Genomic DNA, 18,427 nt, shown 5'->3' with positions numbered 1-18,427 from the left:
CTTAGGATCAGAGGTATTACATACCGTCATATATAAGAGTGGGATGCCTGACAAACTGATAAAGCACCAGACAGTATTTTATTGGAACAAATCGGGGAAGTGGAAAACTAGGCTTCAGTGGGTAATGTAGCGCAGCTGCAGGTTAAGGCGGAACCAGATGGGTCACTGCAGCTTAAGGTGGTTCTTGGTTGTCACAGTTGCCATGTGTCTGCCTACCCATCAAGTAGCAAAGCCATGCAGAAGGATCAAGGTAGGACGCTTTGGAAGTGATGAGCATCGATGAAATTACGCAGCGGGACACTCATCTGTAGAAAGAGAGAAAGAAGGCCTGAGACATTCCACACTTCTATCCAGAAATATTGTTCAACTTAGGGCTCTATTCAACCGGTACCACTGAAGCATTGCAGGCTGGAAATGTTAAGGTAAATCTGATTGAGCAGACATATGCAGCGGTTACATATGCACCATGAAATGCAGTCTCCGCTAACGCAGGAACATTGCCTTTAAATTTCAACCACGCTGTAATGCTGAACTTCCGCAATATGGATTTAATAGAACCCTTAAATACACGTCACAAACAGAAATGGGACTAACCGTTTTTGGGGAGGATAGCAATGTTCTCAGGCAGAATGCCAGTGTCCAGGGAGAACTGCTTAAACTTCTGCAGCAGGTCAGAGCTCAGGTCTGTCCCGCGGGCTGTAGACACACATGCAGAACATGGCAGACTAAATATACTATGAAGGATACAATACAATTTATAATGCAAGATTGCTAACAAATTATGGGGGAAAAATAGTGACAAAATGAGACTGAGTTATAGGAATTAACAGAGGAGTGGAAAAGAACTTACCATACAGTTTGTTGAGCACAGTTGAAACACCTCCCTTGGTCTTGATGGTGTGAATGAGGGCGTACTCATCATACTTAACATCAACGACACGCATGTCATTTTCATTATTCCAGCCTAGAGAGGGGTGAATAGACACACACATTTTGTGTGTGTGTGTGTGTATATATATATATATATATATATTTTTTAGGAACTCAGTCGGGTCTCAACAAACAGTTTATACATACACTAGATGACTGACAGGGGGCGATGTCTTGAAGCCACCGTGACTCCATCTTGGCACTCCCCCACCGTTGTAAAATATATTTTGGAAGCTATAGAAAGGCTTTTATAAAAGTCTACATTTGCTTTTGAAACACTTGTTCTATTACAGACACCTTTAGTGCATACTTTTAAACTATATTGTGTGAGCTAAACATTTGAAAAGATATAAAACAAGTTTATATAATATTTTATATAATACTTAGAAAGTACTAATGTTACTGTCCCCACTACAACAACAAAAACACTTAAATACCTTAGTATGGAGGACTGCTTTTCTGAGGAGTGCCAATATGGCCATCCAGTGGCTTCAAAGTCTCTCATTGCCTAATACATAGCATCCAGGGTTTACATACATCATTGGTAAGAATAGTAGAATACACCAGGTGCAATTTGGTTGTGCATCATCAGTTGTGGAGCCTCCATCGATTTTGTTAGTCATTCTCACTCAGACCATATTAATGTGGCATAAGTCATAATGTGGCATAAGTTAGTTATAAAACTGCAAAGTTTTCTCTCCACCCCATGGCCAAATGTGTAGAATTGTGGAAAATGTACTTTAAAACTGCAACAATTTCTCTTCGCCCCATGGCAAAATGTATAGAATTGCAGGGAATGTTTCTCTACACTGTCTGGAGGGGGGACACTAAAATGTTTTTCTGCGAGGTGTGGGCCCTGTAACCAAATCTCGCTTAGGGCCCACAAAAGGTTATAACCAGCCCTGTGTGTGTGTATGTGTGTAGGTTCTAGACTTACGCTGGCTCTTGAAGATGAATTTCCCAGGAAGGTTTGTCTTCTCAGCCAGGTGGTTCATTCTCCAGCAGGAGCCATCAGTGCTACAGAGACAATACAGTTCATACAGTATCAGCAGAAAGTCTCTCACTCACTCACTCACTCACTCACTCACTCACTCACTCACTCACTCACTCACTCACTCACTCACTCACTTCAGGCTAGCATATGCCATGTCCAGGTCTCCTTCAACAGTTGGTGTCAGCATGGCGGTGCCCATCTTCATGCCGGCCCTGTGGCTGACAAACCACTGGGCATTAGTAGCAAATCCAATCAGGTACCACTTTCCTGCAACCTGAAAAAACCGAGCCCTGATTAGATTACAACACCTTCTCATTCCTGTCTGTGGGGTCACAGCATTTTTCGATCCTAAATCTATGAGAGCTGATACTGGAATATCCCTGAATTATTTATAAATGAAATTCTCAATCTGAAAATGTGTCACTAGAATTCCTACATTTCTCTTAATCATTTCCATTTGTATCACAGTTTATTTTTTGTATTTTTTCAGTACATTTTTTATCTATAATAATCTCTAGTTTGGTCCTCATCATTTGATTTTCAATGTATCCCTGATTTGTTAATCCCTCTCTTCATTCTCTCTCTTACCCCCTGTAGATTGAAGTCTCCTTGGGGAAGAACCTCAGCGGTGACAACCAAGGAGCAGAGCAGTGCTCCTAGCGCTCTCAGCAGCATGGTCGTCATGACTACAGCTGAGCAGGGTCAGTATCAAGAATTGTAAAGTAAGTGGTTGTATGAGGAAGAGGACAGAACAGATCTGTTTTTCTTCGCTGCCTCTCACTCCTATATATACTGTAGAGCATGAGCTTACATAACCCCCCTCCCCTCCCTCTTCCCATACACAACCTGCTACCTGTCACCATCTCTATACCACACCCCCTAGACACACATACACACACACACACACACACACAATACCAACGGGTGGAGATGGGGCTTGTGAGGGGTGTGGCCGGGACCTCCCAGTCACTCCTCCCTCTATAGAACCCTGGAGGTGGGATGGGTTCAAACAGGAGCAGCGTCCCCCCCATCCCCCACAAAGACAGTGATGAACAATGCAGTGTCTGCCTCTCCAGTGCTTTCTGTGGGCAGGAAACAGATAATCAAAACTAACTGTCAGCACTTTGGATGGTAAACAGAGCTCCCCCTAACACACAAGCCCTGAATCTCTTTGTGTGTGTGTGTGTGTGTGTGTGTGTGCGAGCGTGTGTGTGGTTTAATATTAAATCTAACTATCAGTGTAAAACCTTGCTGGAAGAGGTAGAGCAAGCCTTCATGTAATCTCAGTTTGATTTATCTCAGGGCAACATTTTAAATGTATAGTCCCCTCAAAACACAACCTAATATGATTCTCCACTTGTCTTTTTAGGGGATCTATCCCTTTAAATCGGATACTGCTTCAGGCAAGTAATTCTTCTAAAAGTTCTAAAACACGAGATGTTGTAAGAAACTATTTTCCAGTGGTAAATGTTTCACTCTTTTGACTGTTGGACTTAAGGTAAGGCGATAGACATACTGGGATGGAACTCCTGAAACAGGTGTGGGCAAGTCTAAAAGACACAGACACACCTGCAACCTACATACCTTGCCAGTTGAAACAGTGGTCTGGAAACCATGAATCAGTCCAATATTGAGAAATCAAATCAAGAAATGTTCTCAGTATCTAATGACAATATTTGTGTGCTTAATTCAAGTGTGCAAATAAAATCAAACCACTTGATTGAGTGGACAAAATAGTTTACTGGAACATTCTCTTATTAACAAAAAATTTCATTGTAAATGTAAATGTTAAGTTTGACCTAAGGTTGCCACTAATGTATGGCTTGTAGTCTACTGACTGAACCTGCACGTTTGGGTATTACTATGTTATGTTCTAGATGAACTAGTATGTACTATGAGCAAGAAAATGGACAGTCATCAATTGTATTGAATCCCTGTAAGATAGTGTGCCACTATGTTCATACTGACAGATGGCAGACTCAGTTTGTGGTTTGACTGCAGAAGCGTCAAAATGTTACTGCAAGTCTTTTCACTCCAACTTTGCACCATAGCATATTCCATGAGGAAGAGGACCTCTGCTGTCTTTCTACAGTATTGACATGGTGTTCTTCAAGTTGAGGACAGAGGAGAGTACAAGTCTTTTCACTCCAACTTTGCACCATAGCATATTCTATGAGGAAGAGGACCTCTGCTGTCCGGCTACAGTATTGACATGGTGTTCTTCAAGTTGAGGACAGAGGAGAGTACAAGTCTTTTCACTCCAACTTTGCACCATAGCATATTCTATGAGGAAGAGGACCTCTGCTGTCCGGCTACAGTATTGACATGGTGTTCTTCAAGTTGAGGACAGAGGAGAGTACAAGTCTTTGAATCATTAGATGATAGAAAGCAGAACATCTGTTACAGGGGTATTCAACTCTAACCCTACGAGGTTCGGATCCTGGTGGTTCTTCTGTTCTGCTTGATAATTAAATCAAATATGCGTATTAATACACAGGTGTACATGTGTGAAATAGGACAAATATAAGCACTGACCTAATATATATTTATTTTTAATAAAATCCCTGATAAATAGCTGACTGTAGGGATAAAGGACAGGAGGAAACCAAATGAGGGAAACTAATCAGACAACAGTCCACTCTAAAACATTCACAGTATGTGTATGTTGTCTTCATTAGGATTCTCTCAATTTTACTATGCTCACCTGTCTTACAGACACCCTTAACAATAACTTTTTCAAAATTGAAAGATCAGAAATGATTGTTTTAATCACTGATGAATGCCAGACAGAGAAAGGCAGGCAGATAGAAAAACAGACAGAAAGGACAGAGAAAAATAGACAGGACAGACAGAGAAAAATATGGATATGAAACGTAACAGTTTTAACATCAAGGCTCTCAATTCTTAATAAAGTTTTAATCACCACACAGTGTCACAAGCAAGGAATCACCCAGAAAACACAGTGGTGGTGTGGGGGAGAGAAAGAGAGGAAGAGTACACAGGCAAACAAGTCAAGTTATAACGTATGACTCCCCCAGGGCTTCTTGAATCTTCTTCACTCCTCTGGGTTATGACATCCTCTTTTTCTTGGTTTTGCATTTCTTTGCGTGTCTTCATATAAAAATATATAAAACAGGGAAGTCCTGTCAACTGTGAGTCACTCAAGGATGTTTCTGTAGCCTATCCTGTAACACTTATCATAATCACATGATTATGTCTTGAGTGTCACGCTGCATACTATGTTATGTCATACTCGCCAACTTCAGTAAGCAAGACAACGCCACCACGAGCATCACGATCAGCATTGACCTTATTCAAGGGTGCATGCTTTTTCCCTTCCTGTACTCCCTGTTCACCCACGACTGCCTGGCCAAACACGACACCAACACTATCATTAAGTTTGCTGACGACATAACGTGGTAGGCCTGATCACCGACAACGACGAGCCAGGCTATAGGGAGGAGGTCAGAGACCTGGCAGGGTGGTGCCAGTATAACAACATCTCCCTCAACGTGAGCAAGACAAAGGAGCTGATCGTGGACTACAGTAAAAGGAGGGCCAAACACACCCCCATTCACATTGACAGGCTGTAGTGGAGCAGGTTGAGAGCTTCAAGTTCTTTGGTGGCCCATCATCAACAAACTATCATGGTCCAAACACACCAAAACAGTCGTGAAGAGGGCACGACAACACCTATTCCCCCTCAGGAGACTGAAAAGATTTGGCATGGGCCCCTAGATCTTCAAAAAGTCTAGGTCCAAAAGGTTCCTTAACAGCTTTTACCCTGAAGCCATAAGGCTGCTGAACAATTGGCTACCTGGACTGCTGCTACTCGCTGTTTATTATCTATGCATAGTCGCTTTACCCCTACCTACATGTCCCGTACCAGCCAAAAGTTTGGACAATCCTACTCATTCAAGGGTTTTTATATATTTGGACCATGTTCTACATTATAGAATAATAGTGAAAACGTCAAAACTATTAAATAACACACGTGTAACCAAGGTGTTAAATCAAAATGTATTTAAATTTTAGATTCTTCAAAGTAGCCACCCTTTGCCTTGATGACAGCTTTATAAACTCTTGGCATTCTCTCAACCAGCTTCAACTGGAATGCTTTTTCAATAGTCTTGCAGGAGTTATGCTGAGCACTTGTTGGCTGCTTTTCCTTCACTAAGCGCAAACCAGATGGGATGGCGTATCGTTGCAGAATGCTGTGATAGCCATGCTGGTTAAGTGTGCCTTGAATTCTAAATAAATCACTGACAGTGTCACCAGCAAAGCACTCTCACATCTCCTCCTCCATGCTTCACGGTGGGAACCACAGATGGGGAGATGATCCGCTCAACAACACTGCGTCGCACAAAGACACAGCAGTTGGAACCAAAAATCTCCAATTTGGACTCATCAGACCAAAGGACAGGTTTCCACTGGGCTAATGTCCATTACTCGTGTTTCTTGGCCAAAGCAATTCTCGTCTTCTTATTGGTGTCATTTAGTAGTGTATTTTCTTTGCAGAAATTTGACAATGAAGGGCTGATTCAGGACTTCAGGAAACAGCAGAGGGAACACCCCCCTATCCACATCGATGGAACAGTAGTGGAGAGGGTAGCAAGTTAAGTTCCTCGGCATACACATCACAGACAAACTGAATTGGTCCACTCACACAGACAGCATCGTGAAGAAGGCGCAGCAGCGCCTCTTCAACCTCAGGAGGCTGAAGAAATTCGGCTTGTCACCAAAAGCACTCACAAACTTCTACAGATGCACAATCGAGAGCATCCTGGCGGGCTGTATCACCGCCTGGTACGGCAACTGCTCCGCCCTCAACCGTAAGGCTCTCCAGAGGGTAGTGAGGTCTGCACAATGCATCACCGGGGGCAAACTACCTGCCCTCCAGGACACCTACACCACCCGATGTTACAGGAAGGCCATAAAGATCATCAAGGACATCAACCACCCGAGCCACTGCCTGTTCACCCCGCTATCATCCAGAAGGCGAGGTCAGTACAGGTGCATCAAAGCTGGGACCGAGAGACTGAAAAACAGCTTCTATCTCAAGGCCATCAGACTGTTAAACAGCCACCACTAACATTGAGTGGCTGCTGCCAACACACTGACACTGACTCAACTCCAGCCACTTTAATAATGGGAATTGATGGGAAATGATGTAAATATATCACTAGCCACTTTAAACAATGCTACCTTATATAATGTTACTTACCCTACATTATTCATCTCATATGCATACGTATATACTGTACTCTATATCATCGACTGCATCCTTATGTAATACATGTATCACTAGCCACTTTAACTATGCCACTTTGTTTACATACTCATCTCATATGTATATACTGTACTCGATACCATCTACTGTATCTTGCCTATGCTGCTCTGTACCATCACTCATTCATATATCCTTATGTACATATTCTTTATCCCCTTACACTGTGTATAAGACAGTAGTTTTGGAATTGTTAGATTACTTGTTGGTTATTACTGCACTGTCGGAACTAGAAGCACAAGCATTTCGCTACACTCGCATTAACATTTGCTAACCATGTGTATGTGACAAATAAAATTTGATTTGATTTGATTCAGTCTCCTCTGAACAGTTGATGCTGAGATGTGTCTGTTACTTGAACTGTATGGAGCATTTATTTGGGCTGCAATCTGAGGTGCAGTTAACTCTAATGAACTGATCCTCTGCAGCAGAAGTAACGCTGAGTCTTCCTTTCCTGTGGCGGTTCTCATGAGAGTCAGTTAAATCATAGCGCTTGATGGTTTTTGCGACTAAACTTTTTCCGTATTGACTGACCTTCATGTCTTAAAGTAATGGACTGTTGTTTCGCTTTGCTTATTTGAGCTGTTCCTGCCATAATATGGACTCGGTCTTTTACCAAATAGGACTATATTCTGTATACCACCCCTACCTTGTCACAACAGAACTGATTGGCACAAACGCATTAAAATGGAAAGAAGTTCCACAAGTTAACTTAAGGCACACCTGTTAATTGAAATGCATTCCAGGTGACTACCTCATGAACCTGGTAGAGAGAATGCCAAGAGTGTGCAAAGCTGTCAAGGCAAAGGGTGGCTACTTTGAAGAATCTAAAATATATTTTGTTTAACACATGATTCCATGTGTTATTTCATAGTTTTGATTTCATCACTATTATTCTAAAGAAAAACCCAGGAATGAGTAGGTGTATCCAAACGTTTGACTGGTACTGTACATATTCTCTCAATTACCTCGACTAACCTGTACCCACGCACAATGACTTGGTACCCCCTGTACAGTGTATTCGAGAAGTACTCAGACCCTTACACACACACACACACACACACACACAGGAAGGTCAGAGACTTTAGCAAATGTATTAAAAATTAAAACTCAAATATGACATAAGTATTCAGACCATTTACTCAGTACTTTGTTGAAGTACCTTTGCAGTGATTACAGCCTTGAGTCTTCTTGGGTATGACGCTACAAAATTGGCACACCTGTATTTGGCACACCTGCATTTGGGTATTTTCTCCCATTCCTCTCTGCAGATCCTCTCAAGCTCTGTCAGGTTAGATGGGGGTGTTGCTGCACAGCTATTTTCAGTTCTCTCCAGAGATGTTCGATTGGGTTCAAGTCCGGGCTTTGGCTGGGCCACTCAAGGACATTCAGAGAATTGTCCCGAAGCCACTCCTGCATTGTCTTGGTTGTGTGCTTCGTTGTCCTGTTGGAAGGCTATCCTTCGCCCCCAGTTTGAGGTCTTGAACACTCTGGAGCAGGTTTTCAGCAAGGTTCTCTCTGTACTTTGCTCTGTTCATCTTTGCCTCGATCCTGACTAGTCTCCCAGTCCCTTAAAAACCTCCCCACCACCATGCTTCACCGTAGGGATGGTGCCAGGTTTCCTCCAGACTTGACGCTTGGCATTCAGGTTTCATCAGACCAGATAATCTAGTTTCTCATGGTCCGAGAGTCCTTTTGGTGCCTTTTGGCAAACTCAAAGCGGGCTGTCATTTGCCTTTTATTGACGAGTGGCTTCTGTCTGGTACTCTACCATAAAGACCTGATTGGTGGAGAGCTGCAGAGATGGTTGTCCTTCTGGAATGTTATCCCATCTCCCCCGATTGCTCAGTTTTGCCGGGCGGCCAGCTTTAGGAAGAGTTTTGGTGGTTCCAGACTTCCATTTAAGAATGATGGAGGCCACTGAGTTCTTGGAGACGTTTAATGTTGCAGACAATCTTTTTCTTTAACCTTCCCCAGAGCTGTCTCGACACAATCCTGACGCAGACCTCTACGGCTCATTCCTTCGACCTCATGGCTTGGTTTTTGCGCTGACATGCACTGTTAACTGAGGGACCTTATATAGACAGGTGTTTGCCTTTACAAATCATGTCCAATCAATTGCATAGGTGGACTCCAATCAAGTTGTAGAAACACCTCAAAGATGATCAATGGAAACAGGATGCACCCAAGCTCAATTTTGAGACTCATAGCAAAGGGTCTGAATACTTACGTAAATAAAGCATTTCTTTGTTTAAATTTTTAATACGTTTTCGCTTCGTCATTATGGGGTATTGAGTGTAGATTGATGAGGAATTAAAATAAAAATATATTTTAGAAATGTAACAAAATGTGGAAAAAGGGGTCTGAATACTTTCCAAAGGCACTGTATATAGCCTTATTTCATGGTGTTACTTATTTTTGTAAAACTGCATTGTTGGTTAAGGGCCAGTTGTAGTCGGCGCATAGGACAAACACAATTTTATTTGATCATTCTAGTGGTGTTCACCTACTCTTAATCTGGTGTCTTATAGAATAGGAGACTTAAATGTACAAACTTTAAGAACACCTGCTCTTTCCATGAGACTGACCAGGTGAAAGCTATAATCCCTTACTGATGTCACTTATAGCCACTTCAGTGTAGATGAAGGGGAGACATGTTAAAGTGTATACGCCTGGGGACTTGGATTGTGTATGTGTGCCACTCAGAGGGTGAGTGGGCATGAAAAAAATATTGAAGTGCCTTTTAACGGTGTATGGTAGCAGGTGCCAGCCAAGTGCAACAATGTGTCAAGAACTGCAATGCAGCTGTTTTTCCATTCAGTCACCTGTGGATCAAGAATGCTTCACCACCCAAAGGACATTCAGCCAACTTGATTAAACTGTGAGTGTAATTGGAGTGGGGGGGGTGGGGTTTCAACTCAATATTTGGAAGGTGTGCCTAATGTTTTGTACACTGTATTCTTCCCATAAACCTCTACTTTTTATTCCCCTCAAACCCCCAAAGACAAAGGGATAACTAGCAGTTTTCAGCTTTGTGTGTTTTGGTGGAATTTAACAGGTAAAAGCTGCCATCAACCAATCATGCTGTCATTACAAGTTGTGATCACCTCTAAAATGGTTGCAGTCCTCTTGAGTTGCATTCAGTGGACACCCAAATGTTTTCAGAAAAAAAAGAAAAGCAAGACTATGCAAACCACAATTGATGCACCCTTTCCTGTTGCCAACATTTAATTTATGTCCAGAACCAAAAGTAATTACATACATCTTTCTATCTTAAATGCAAAATAGGTTTTCAAACAGTATAGAGCTATAATCAGAGGCTTCTTTGCAGGAAGGAAAACTGCACGAGGGTGTCAAATCACTTCCTCCAGCTGTACTGATTTTAAGGAGACCTTTATTTGAGGTCCTCAATTGAGAGATTGCACTGGATTTAAACTTTTTTTCTAAATGAAAAACAACTGAATCTCTCCTCCCCAAAATGTACCACGCAATCCCGAGAAACATGTCACTAACCGCCACAGATTGACAAAAACAAGTCTGTCAAATTTGTATTTATGTTCTAGCAAAAGCCATTTGGTCAAAGGTGTAGACAGCTTTTAGTACAAAAGACAGACATTTACCAACAGAAGTATACAATACAGGTGACCATAATAAACAAGGGTACACATGATCCAGGCATGGAGTAGAGGTGTGGCATCCCCTGCAGGGAGTTACAGGTAATCAGAAGAAACCAATGGGGTCATGGTGAGCTTTGGATGTTTGTACACCATGAAGCTCCAGTTTCCCACCAGCGTGGGGTAGAGTTCTATGGACCCGCAGGTGCACAAATTCATCTCCACCAACATGGACCTATGAGAAAAGGATGGAATAGGGGCCGGTGAGTGAATAGGTGATGGGGAGACAGGACTGAGTAATAATCTGTTTGTTTAGAGTTCACATAGCTCTTCCAGTATGTACATGTTCACTCCACAGGAGGCTGCAGAGGAGATGAAGGCTTATAATAATGCCTGGAATGTGGTAAATGGAATGACGTCAACCACATGGAAACCATGTGTTAGATACCATTCCATTAATGCCGTTTCAGCCATGACTATGAGCCTGTCTGCCCCAATTAGGGTGCCACCTTCCTCACTCCCTACAACTTTGATGCAGCCCAATGCTTTGAACCCCACACAGGGTGTGAGGATGTGGCAGGCTGTCACGAGCTTGAAACCAAAATAATGTATGTTGTAGTGGGGACAGTAACATTGGTACTGAAAAAAATGGTTAAGGAATTTAAAAACACTTTCATGTTCAGTTCACTTAATATAATTTAAAAAGTAGGCCTATGCATTAAAGGTGTCTAATATAATAGTCAAAACAAATGTGGACATTAATCAATGCATTCCTTTTATAGCTTTCAAAAAAATAATAATGATGTACGGTGGCTTCAAAACAATGTCAGCCATCTAGGGTTAATAAATATAATTGAGTGAAACTGGTGACATTTTTTATTTTTGCATAACTGAAAGGCTAGAAATTATATTTATAAAATTAAACACTCACTTTAATGAAGAAGTTGGTCCCAGCCACAACTTGCGTTGTGAATGTTTTGGCAGCAAAGACTTCAAACTTCTTTGCAGCTTTCTCCTCTGCATATGGCTTCATCTAGAAACATTTAAAAATACTCATGCAATGACTCAGCTGTTCCCACAGCATCCCAAATTTCCGCCATATAGACTACGCACATGCACACCTACAGTCCTATAGATTGAACGTTGACAATACACACTGTAGAGCTTATTATTCAATAAAATGTTTAAGATCACACCATCAAGTCTGAGTCTCAACGCTGTTAAAAAGAGGAGGATGTTCAGTGGGACAGATGAGGAACGCGCAACTCCGTTCCTATATCGAGGCGGAGGTGAGAATTGACACTTGGTCACGAGATTTTCTCGCAACAACGTTGAGTCACCATCAGCCGATACTAGTAATAATGACGATTCTGAAAAAGCTTTCCTGCATCCAAGTTTGTCCTGTACAACTGCGATCCTTCCGCAGGGTGCTGAAATTCATAATTTTAATAAATACTTTGAGAACCGACTTTCTTAATTTGCATTAATCAACTGGAGACGTAGCGGCCTTGACGTAGTAAACTACAACTAGGACTCTCGCGGACGAGTTGAGCAACACATATCGGTGTTTGTATTCGATAAATGTTCATTAAAAGTATGACTTTCAGCACCCCGCTGAAGGACCGCAGTGGTGCAAGACAAACACAAGTACAGGTAAGTGTTTACATTATTGTAAAAATATAAATCAACGAATGGGAACACAGTTGTTAGCAAATCGCGCGACCAGCTTTCAATACTCAACTCTGCCTCGATAACGTTGTTGAGCGTTCCTCAGCTAGACTATGCAGGATAAATGAAGGAAATATGCTTACCTCATCGCAGATTTGCTGCACTTCGGGTGTGGCATCCTTCGCCTCGGCGGTACCGCCACACTTCATTACGATTAATTGCAGATGGAAAGTTACTTACGACTGAAATATTTCACACATGGATTTAAACTTCCTTATTTATATTGTCGCGTCACATGACTCGAGTCATGTTTTTTTAGAAGGCACCATTATGTTTATGAAGTGGAAAAACAGCCGCTGTATCTTATAATGAAAAACATAGGGCACTTAAACCAAGCTTTAACATTTGTAGTTAATGCATGTTTAAATTCATATATTGTGTCATTTAGGGTATATGTGACCAGAAAGGTGCTCTTTTAATCATGTATAAAAATTTGCTAAACCCCCTTCAACCTTAGAATAGTTTAGGCGGAGGTGCGGCTACAGTAGTGGGCGGTTCAATCACAAGGCAAATTGCTGCGTCTCTTTTTTTTAAATTTAAAAAATAAATAAATAATTATTTTTATTTTATTTTTATTAACAACAAATCAATACATAAAGCACATGAGGGAACACAAGCATACATAGATTACAAACAATAGACAATCGAGCTAGGGGGTACAATATCACATTACAATTACACAAGGACCTTAAGGGACATGCATATACTTACAATTCTAACAGCTTTTTTGTTAGTAGAGCATTTAACCGTCTTAAAATACAGTTCAATTTATTTTTGTAGGGTACGAAAATGTGGTTTTCTGTTTGTAAATTTACATTTGTGTATATGAAATTTGGCCAAAAGAATAATGAAATTAATTACATAAAAATGTTTCCGCTTATTTCTATTATATGTAAAGAATGCAAACAGTACATCTCTCCACAATAGTGTAAAATCTTCATAAATGTGTTCAATTATAAACCTACTGATGTCTTGCCACAGTTTTCTTACATGCATACAATGCCAAAAAAGATGCACAACTGTTTCTGGGTGGTCATTACAAAAGGAGCAATTTGAGTTGATGTTTTCCATAAACTTCTTCATATAGTGGTTGGCAGGATAATATTTATGAATACTTTTAAAGGAAACTTCCTTAATTTTGTTAACAAGTAGGTATGTGTGTGGCAACATCCAAACTTTTTTCCAACAGATATTATCAATAAATCCATTCCAATAAGGCATGACATAAGGTATAGATACAACATCCTGCTGAAACAAGGATCGTATCGCTCTGTTGTTGAATGGACCAAAAGACAAACAAATCTTTCCTACTGATGAGTCAACAGGGTCAATAGAAGGTAGGCTCTGAAGGTCAGGTCTTGACACGTTCCTGACAGAGCAACACCTGAGGGAATGGCATCTAAAACAATTGCAAAATCTTTAGGTGTTACAGGGACCTTGTAAAGTGATAAGAATTCTTTATAACTGAGTAAAAGACCCTTTTTAAATAAGAGGGTTAAAATTTAGTAAGCCTCTAGACTTCTGATCCTTTGTAATGGTTATGCCTAAATATAAGTTCTTCTTTTACTGGAATACCATAATATGAAGGTGTCACACAATCTTTGACAGCCATGAGTTCACATTTCTTAATGTTAAGATGTAGACCAGACGCTTTGGAAAAGGATTGCATCACATTGATCGATATGGGAATTTGGTTATAGCGTCTTTCAGAAAAAATGTAGTATCATCAGCCAGCTGGCTTATAATAATTTCTTTACCAGCTATGGAAATACCTTGTACAGGACTATTATTTAAAGAATTTGCAAGAAGTTGGGTGATTAATAAAAACAGGTATGGAGAGATAGTACAACTCAAATCTCTTTAACTCAAATCTAGGTGAGGTGCCATATTTCAATTTGATAGAGCTGTTACCATTTGCATAGAGAGTCTTAATAGCCTTACAGGAAAACATCCCCAAAGCCAAGTCTCTCAAGGGAGTTGAAGAGAAACTGATGCTCTACTGTGTCAAATGTTTTATAAAAATCTAAAAATAATATGAAGCTATCCTCAGTTATTAGGTCTGAGTAGTCAAGTATGTCTAATACTAGTCTGACATTGTTATAAATATGTCTGTTCCTCATGAAGCCAGACTGTGTTTCATCAATGATTGCATCCAGGACTTCTTTAATTATTTTTGCAAGTAGTAAAGCTAATATCTTATAGTCATTATTAAGAAGACAAATTGGACACCGGTTATCGATGAGCAGCACTTCTTTTTTAAGCTTAGGTATCAGTGTTATTAACCCCTGACTCATTGTAGGAGGGAGAACATTGTTTTTAATACTCTCTAAAAAGACTTCAAATAGGAAGGGAGCTACTTTTTCAGAAAATAATTTGTAAAATTCTGATGTAATTCCATCAACACCTGGTGATTTATTGTTCTTTAGATGTTTGATAGACTCTATAATCTCTTCAACTTTGATGGGTTCATCACACTGTTTAGATTCCATATCACTGATAGAGTGAACATTATTCAGTGAGTTAAAAAACATATCTGTGGATTCCTGACAGTACGTAGAGCTATACCATTTTCTGTAAAAATTGTTACAGTATTTAGCGATTGATTTTTGGTCATCTGTAATAACACCATCAATGTTTAACTTATGGATAGTGTTCTTTTTAGAGTGAAATCTCTCAAGTCTAAAGAAATAGGATGAATTCTGTTCTCCCTCCTCAATCCATTTTTCCCAGATGTAATACAGGCTCCTTCTGCTTTTAATTTATAAATATTATCCAGTTTATTTTGTAACTCAATTAGTTCCATCTTCTCCTCGGCTGGGGACCTCTGAGAAAGGGAAGTTATCTTAATGATCACATTTTCCTCCTCAGCTCTTCTGGTCTTAGCAAGATTACTGCCATATTTTCTAAGGTATTTGGACACCTCAAATTTAAAGAGCTCCCAGTTCTTGCAATAAGATTTTTCTTCACAAGCCCTTTCCCAAAAGTGTGAAAGCAGATCTTTATCCTCAAATTTAACTATATCATTATTTAATAATGAGCTATTTAGCTTCCAGTAAGATGCTCTACCAAATATTTATCATGGATAAATATTTTGATATCAATGTAAATAGCCCTATGGTCTGTGAAGGGAGTAGTACAAATATTTGTAGTAACACACTCACTATCATGTGATGTACAACTGGCTAGGTATCCCCCTTTTCCCTTCACGTGTCAAACTCTGGTGGCCGCGAAGGGTCAAATTTAATCAACAAGGCTGCATTTTCGGCATGTCAGAAATATTTATGAAGATAGTTTGCTAAAATATATATAAACGAAATTGTTTTAATCATTGGCAAATTGGCTTAGTCTCGTAGTGAGGAGATAATAAAACGGAGCTAGATTCATAAACATATTTTGGGGAATTCTGAAATGTATTACAATAAATGACCAAACTATAAAACTAGCCAGCCAGTTAACATTATAGCTAACTGTAGCTAGCTACCAGACAGGAGTGCTACCTAGCTATGTTAGCTTACTTTAGGTTGGTTGTTTTTAAGCTCAACTTCAAGATTTCCACCAAGGACTTTGCCTCTCTGATCATCACTCTTCCTCGCTTGGGCAAGGGACATTTAAGACACACGATGTAAAACCTCATTCAAGGGCTGAGGGTTAAGAACCGATGGCTGTCTACTTTGAGTTTGAAATGCAGCCAAGGTGTGGTGTGCTGTGGTCAATGTCTCCACCTAGTGTTGAAATACAGGAGTGAAACCAATAATGGAAAAAAATGGAAAACTGGATACACAACCACTACTACTGTATATAATAACCAGTTTATAATAGCAATAAGGCACCTCGGGGGTTTGTGGTATATGACCAATATACCACGGCTAAGGGCTGTATCCAGGCACTCCGCGTTGCGTCGTGCGTAAGAACAGCCCTTAGTGTTAGAGTGCGTCTTTCGAATCCGGTATCAGGAAGAATAAAAGTCAGAATCTGTCGTTAATTATCTTTAATTAAATTCAAGCAATAAATGGTAAATGCAATTTTCGTATATACGGGCTCTCTGTCCCACCTCGCAGGGCAAACAGAGAACTGACAGGATGTACGTAAACAGTTGTTCTTATACTGTGATAAACATAGTTCCAACCCGTCTGTTGGCCTATCACAGTAGAGGCTGAGCGTGGTTTAGACTTTGCTCAGCCTATCGCAGGCGCTCAGACTAGTCCTAGCTTCTTGGCGCTTCTTGGAGTTTACCCTCTGTCGATGTATAGATTCTCACTGTTCTGGTATCACACCCTAGTTACTGCAACTACTCAGTTTCCGTTATCTGTTATTGTGTTATTCAGTATTTTCTAATTCAATCAAACCTTGTGACGAGCCTCCCCTCCCTGTACCTGATTAACCACAACCTTGTATATGATACAGCAAGTCACACCATGTGCTCAATATTGTCACATACAAACACAAGGAAAAATCAACAAAGAAAAATAGAAATATGCTTTTGTCTCCCCCTTTTGACACCCACAAGGGTGTCACTTATCAAAAATAGGATAAAACTTTATTGTTTATTGACATGTAAGATGTAGGATAAAACTTTGGTCATGGAAAACAGAGTAAAGCAGAGCAAAGCATTATTATAAACCGTCTGGTCCTCTCAGCTACTCCTATCCTACACCAGGTGGGTACCACGCCACCCAGGGACTCCAAACCTTCACAACAGGGAGAACAAACATAACTGAAAAGAAAACTTAGCATAAAACAAAAATGTAAAAGAAGGAACTGTGGTGGTATAATATTTATTCTACTACCTCACCCACAGTAAACCATGGGTCATCTTCAGTCAGTCCCATCCTCCCCTGAAAGCTTGATTCAGTATCAGCATCTCCAACTAGAGCATCAAGCAAAGGCATCATGCCTGAAGCCTTCACCACATCTGTAACAGACTTCTTAAAACACGGTATGACGCAAGCAGCACAACACATCAAAAATAAAAATACAAGAATTAGGGTCAGAAATCCAGTAACCATCAGTGATGCATATTCACCAAGCCACACCCCCATCCAAGACATCCAGCCAGACTCCTCCACCCCAGCCACGCCCTTCATTTCTGCCGAAAGCTCGTCCAACCCAACCAATGCTTTTGATATACTCCCATCAGGACTGGTATTATTAGGTATAAATGTACAACATTGTTCACCAAACATTTTGCAAACCACTCCCTGACTGGCCAGGATCATATCTAAAGTCAATCTATTCTGCCTGGCGGTCCTGGTAGTGGCCTCCAATTGCTCGGCCATACCAGTGAGAGCTGTGTGGGTGTAATTAACAAATCTCTGTTGATTATAGTAGATATAATTAATCCAAGAAGTCTGTTTAGCATCTATAATAGCAGGCCCAAGAATTGGTAGTAGATGCCATAAACCATCATTCCTGTTTAGGTTCTGGAATTCCTAAGGAACACCTACTGGCACACCTAGTAGGTTGAAATGTATATTATCTGTTTCCTCAGACCAAGGTGTATCACGCTTATATCTGGAGTACGGGTGAACATTTTTAGGTGCTTTTTCTAGTAGATCCCAGGAGCTGATTAGCTGTAACTTCAATAATGGTTAGTGGTATTATCAGACTGGCTAAAGCACACGTACCCTGCCAGTTACCTCTAAGGACAGGTGTTAAATGCCTGTTTGGGCCACACATCCACCATACATCAGCAACACCCTTAGTTTGATTCAAGCTTTTCACTGGCCAGGTGGCATTACTACAATCTGCTGCAGGCAACCGTCCACAGTCAAAACCCCTACCTGTACCAGTGATGCAACTGTAGTTACCTCCGTACGCTTTAACATCCCATGGAGCCTTTTGAGGAGGGACTTCCGGGAACACTAGAGATAGTCT

The 18,427-nt window shown here is 40.7% G+C and overlaps 2 protein-coding genes across 2 annotated transcripts; both read right to left on the bottom strand.

Annotated features, from left to right (window-relative positions):
* Positions 1 to 59: 59 nt before the first annotated feature.
* Positions 60 to 2,700, bottom strand: LOC112231219 (lipocalin-like). The gene is made up of 6 exons (XM_024397850.2): positions 2,513 to 2,700; positions 2,059 to 2,198; positions 1,868 to 1,947; positions 851 to 964; positions 595 to 696; positions 60 to 305 (listed from the first exon to the last, which is right to left on the bottom strand). Exons 1-6 carry the CDS (start codon positions 2,606 to 2,608, stop codon positions 286 to 288), a joined length of 552 nt encoding a protein of 183 aa, XP_024253618.1. The 5' UTR covers positions 2,609 to 2,700; the 3' UTR covers positions 60 to 285.
* A 7,705-nt stretch (positions 2,701 to 10,405) lies between these two features.
* Positions 10,406 to 12,787, bottom strand: LOC112231220 (cystatin-B). The gene is made up of 3 exons (XM_024397851.2): positions 12,637 to 12,787; positions 11,757 to 11,858; positions 10,406 to 11,060 (listed from the first exon to the last, which is right to left on the bottom strand). The coding sequence occupies exons 1-3, from the start codon at positions 12,700 to 12,702 to the stop codon at positions 10,932 to 10,934; spliced, it is 297 nt and encodes a 98-aa protein (XP_024253619.1). The 5' UTR covers positions 12,703 to 12,787; the 3' UTR covers positions 10,406 to 10,931.
* Between the last annotated feature and the right edge of the window lie 5,640 nt (positions 12,788 to 18,427).

This window comes from Oncorhynchus tshawytscha, linkage group LG33, assembly GCF_018296145.1.
Source record: "Oncorhynchus tshawytscha isolate Ot180627B linkage group LG33, Otsh_v2.0, whole genome shotgun sequence".
Classification (NCBI taxonomy): domain Eukaryota; kingdom Metazoa; phylum Chordata; class Actinopteri; order Salmoniformes; family Salmonidae; genus Oncorhynchus; species Oncorhynchus tshawytscha.
This window is presented reverse-complemented; position numbering and strand designations above follow the sequence as displayed.

Coding starts and splice junctions, on each gene's coding strand:
- LOC112231219 (XM_024397850.2), bottom strand. CDS start 2,608: ATGACGACCATGCTGCTGAGAGCGCTAGGAGCACTGCTCTGCTCCTTG. Junction 1,948..2,058: donor ATGGCATATGCTAGCCTGAA/GTGAGTGAGTGA, acceptor TTGTCTCTGTAG/CACTGATGGCTCCTGCTGGA. Junction 965..1,867: donor ATTCATCTTCAAGAGCCAGC/GTAAGTCTAGAA, acceptor ACCCCTCTCTAG/GCTGGAATAATGAAAATGAC.
- LOC112231220 (XM_024397851.2), bottom strand. CDS start 12,702: ATGAAGTGTGGCGGTACCGCCGAGGCGAAGGATGCCACACCCGAAGTG. Junction 11,859..12,636: donor TGCAGCAAATCTGCGATGAG/GTAAGCATATTT, acceptor AAATGTTTCTAG/ATGAAGCCATATGCAGAGGA. Junction 11,061..11,756: donor GGACCAACTTCTTCATTAAA/GTGAGTGTTTAA, acceptor CTTTTCTCATAG/GTCCATGTTGGTGGAGATGA.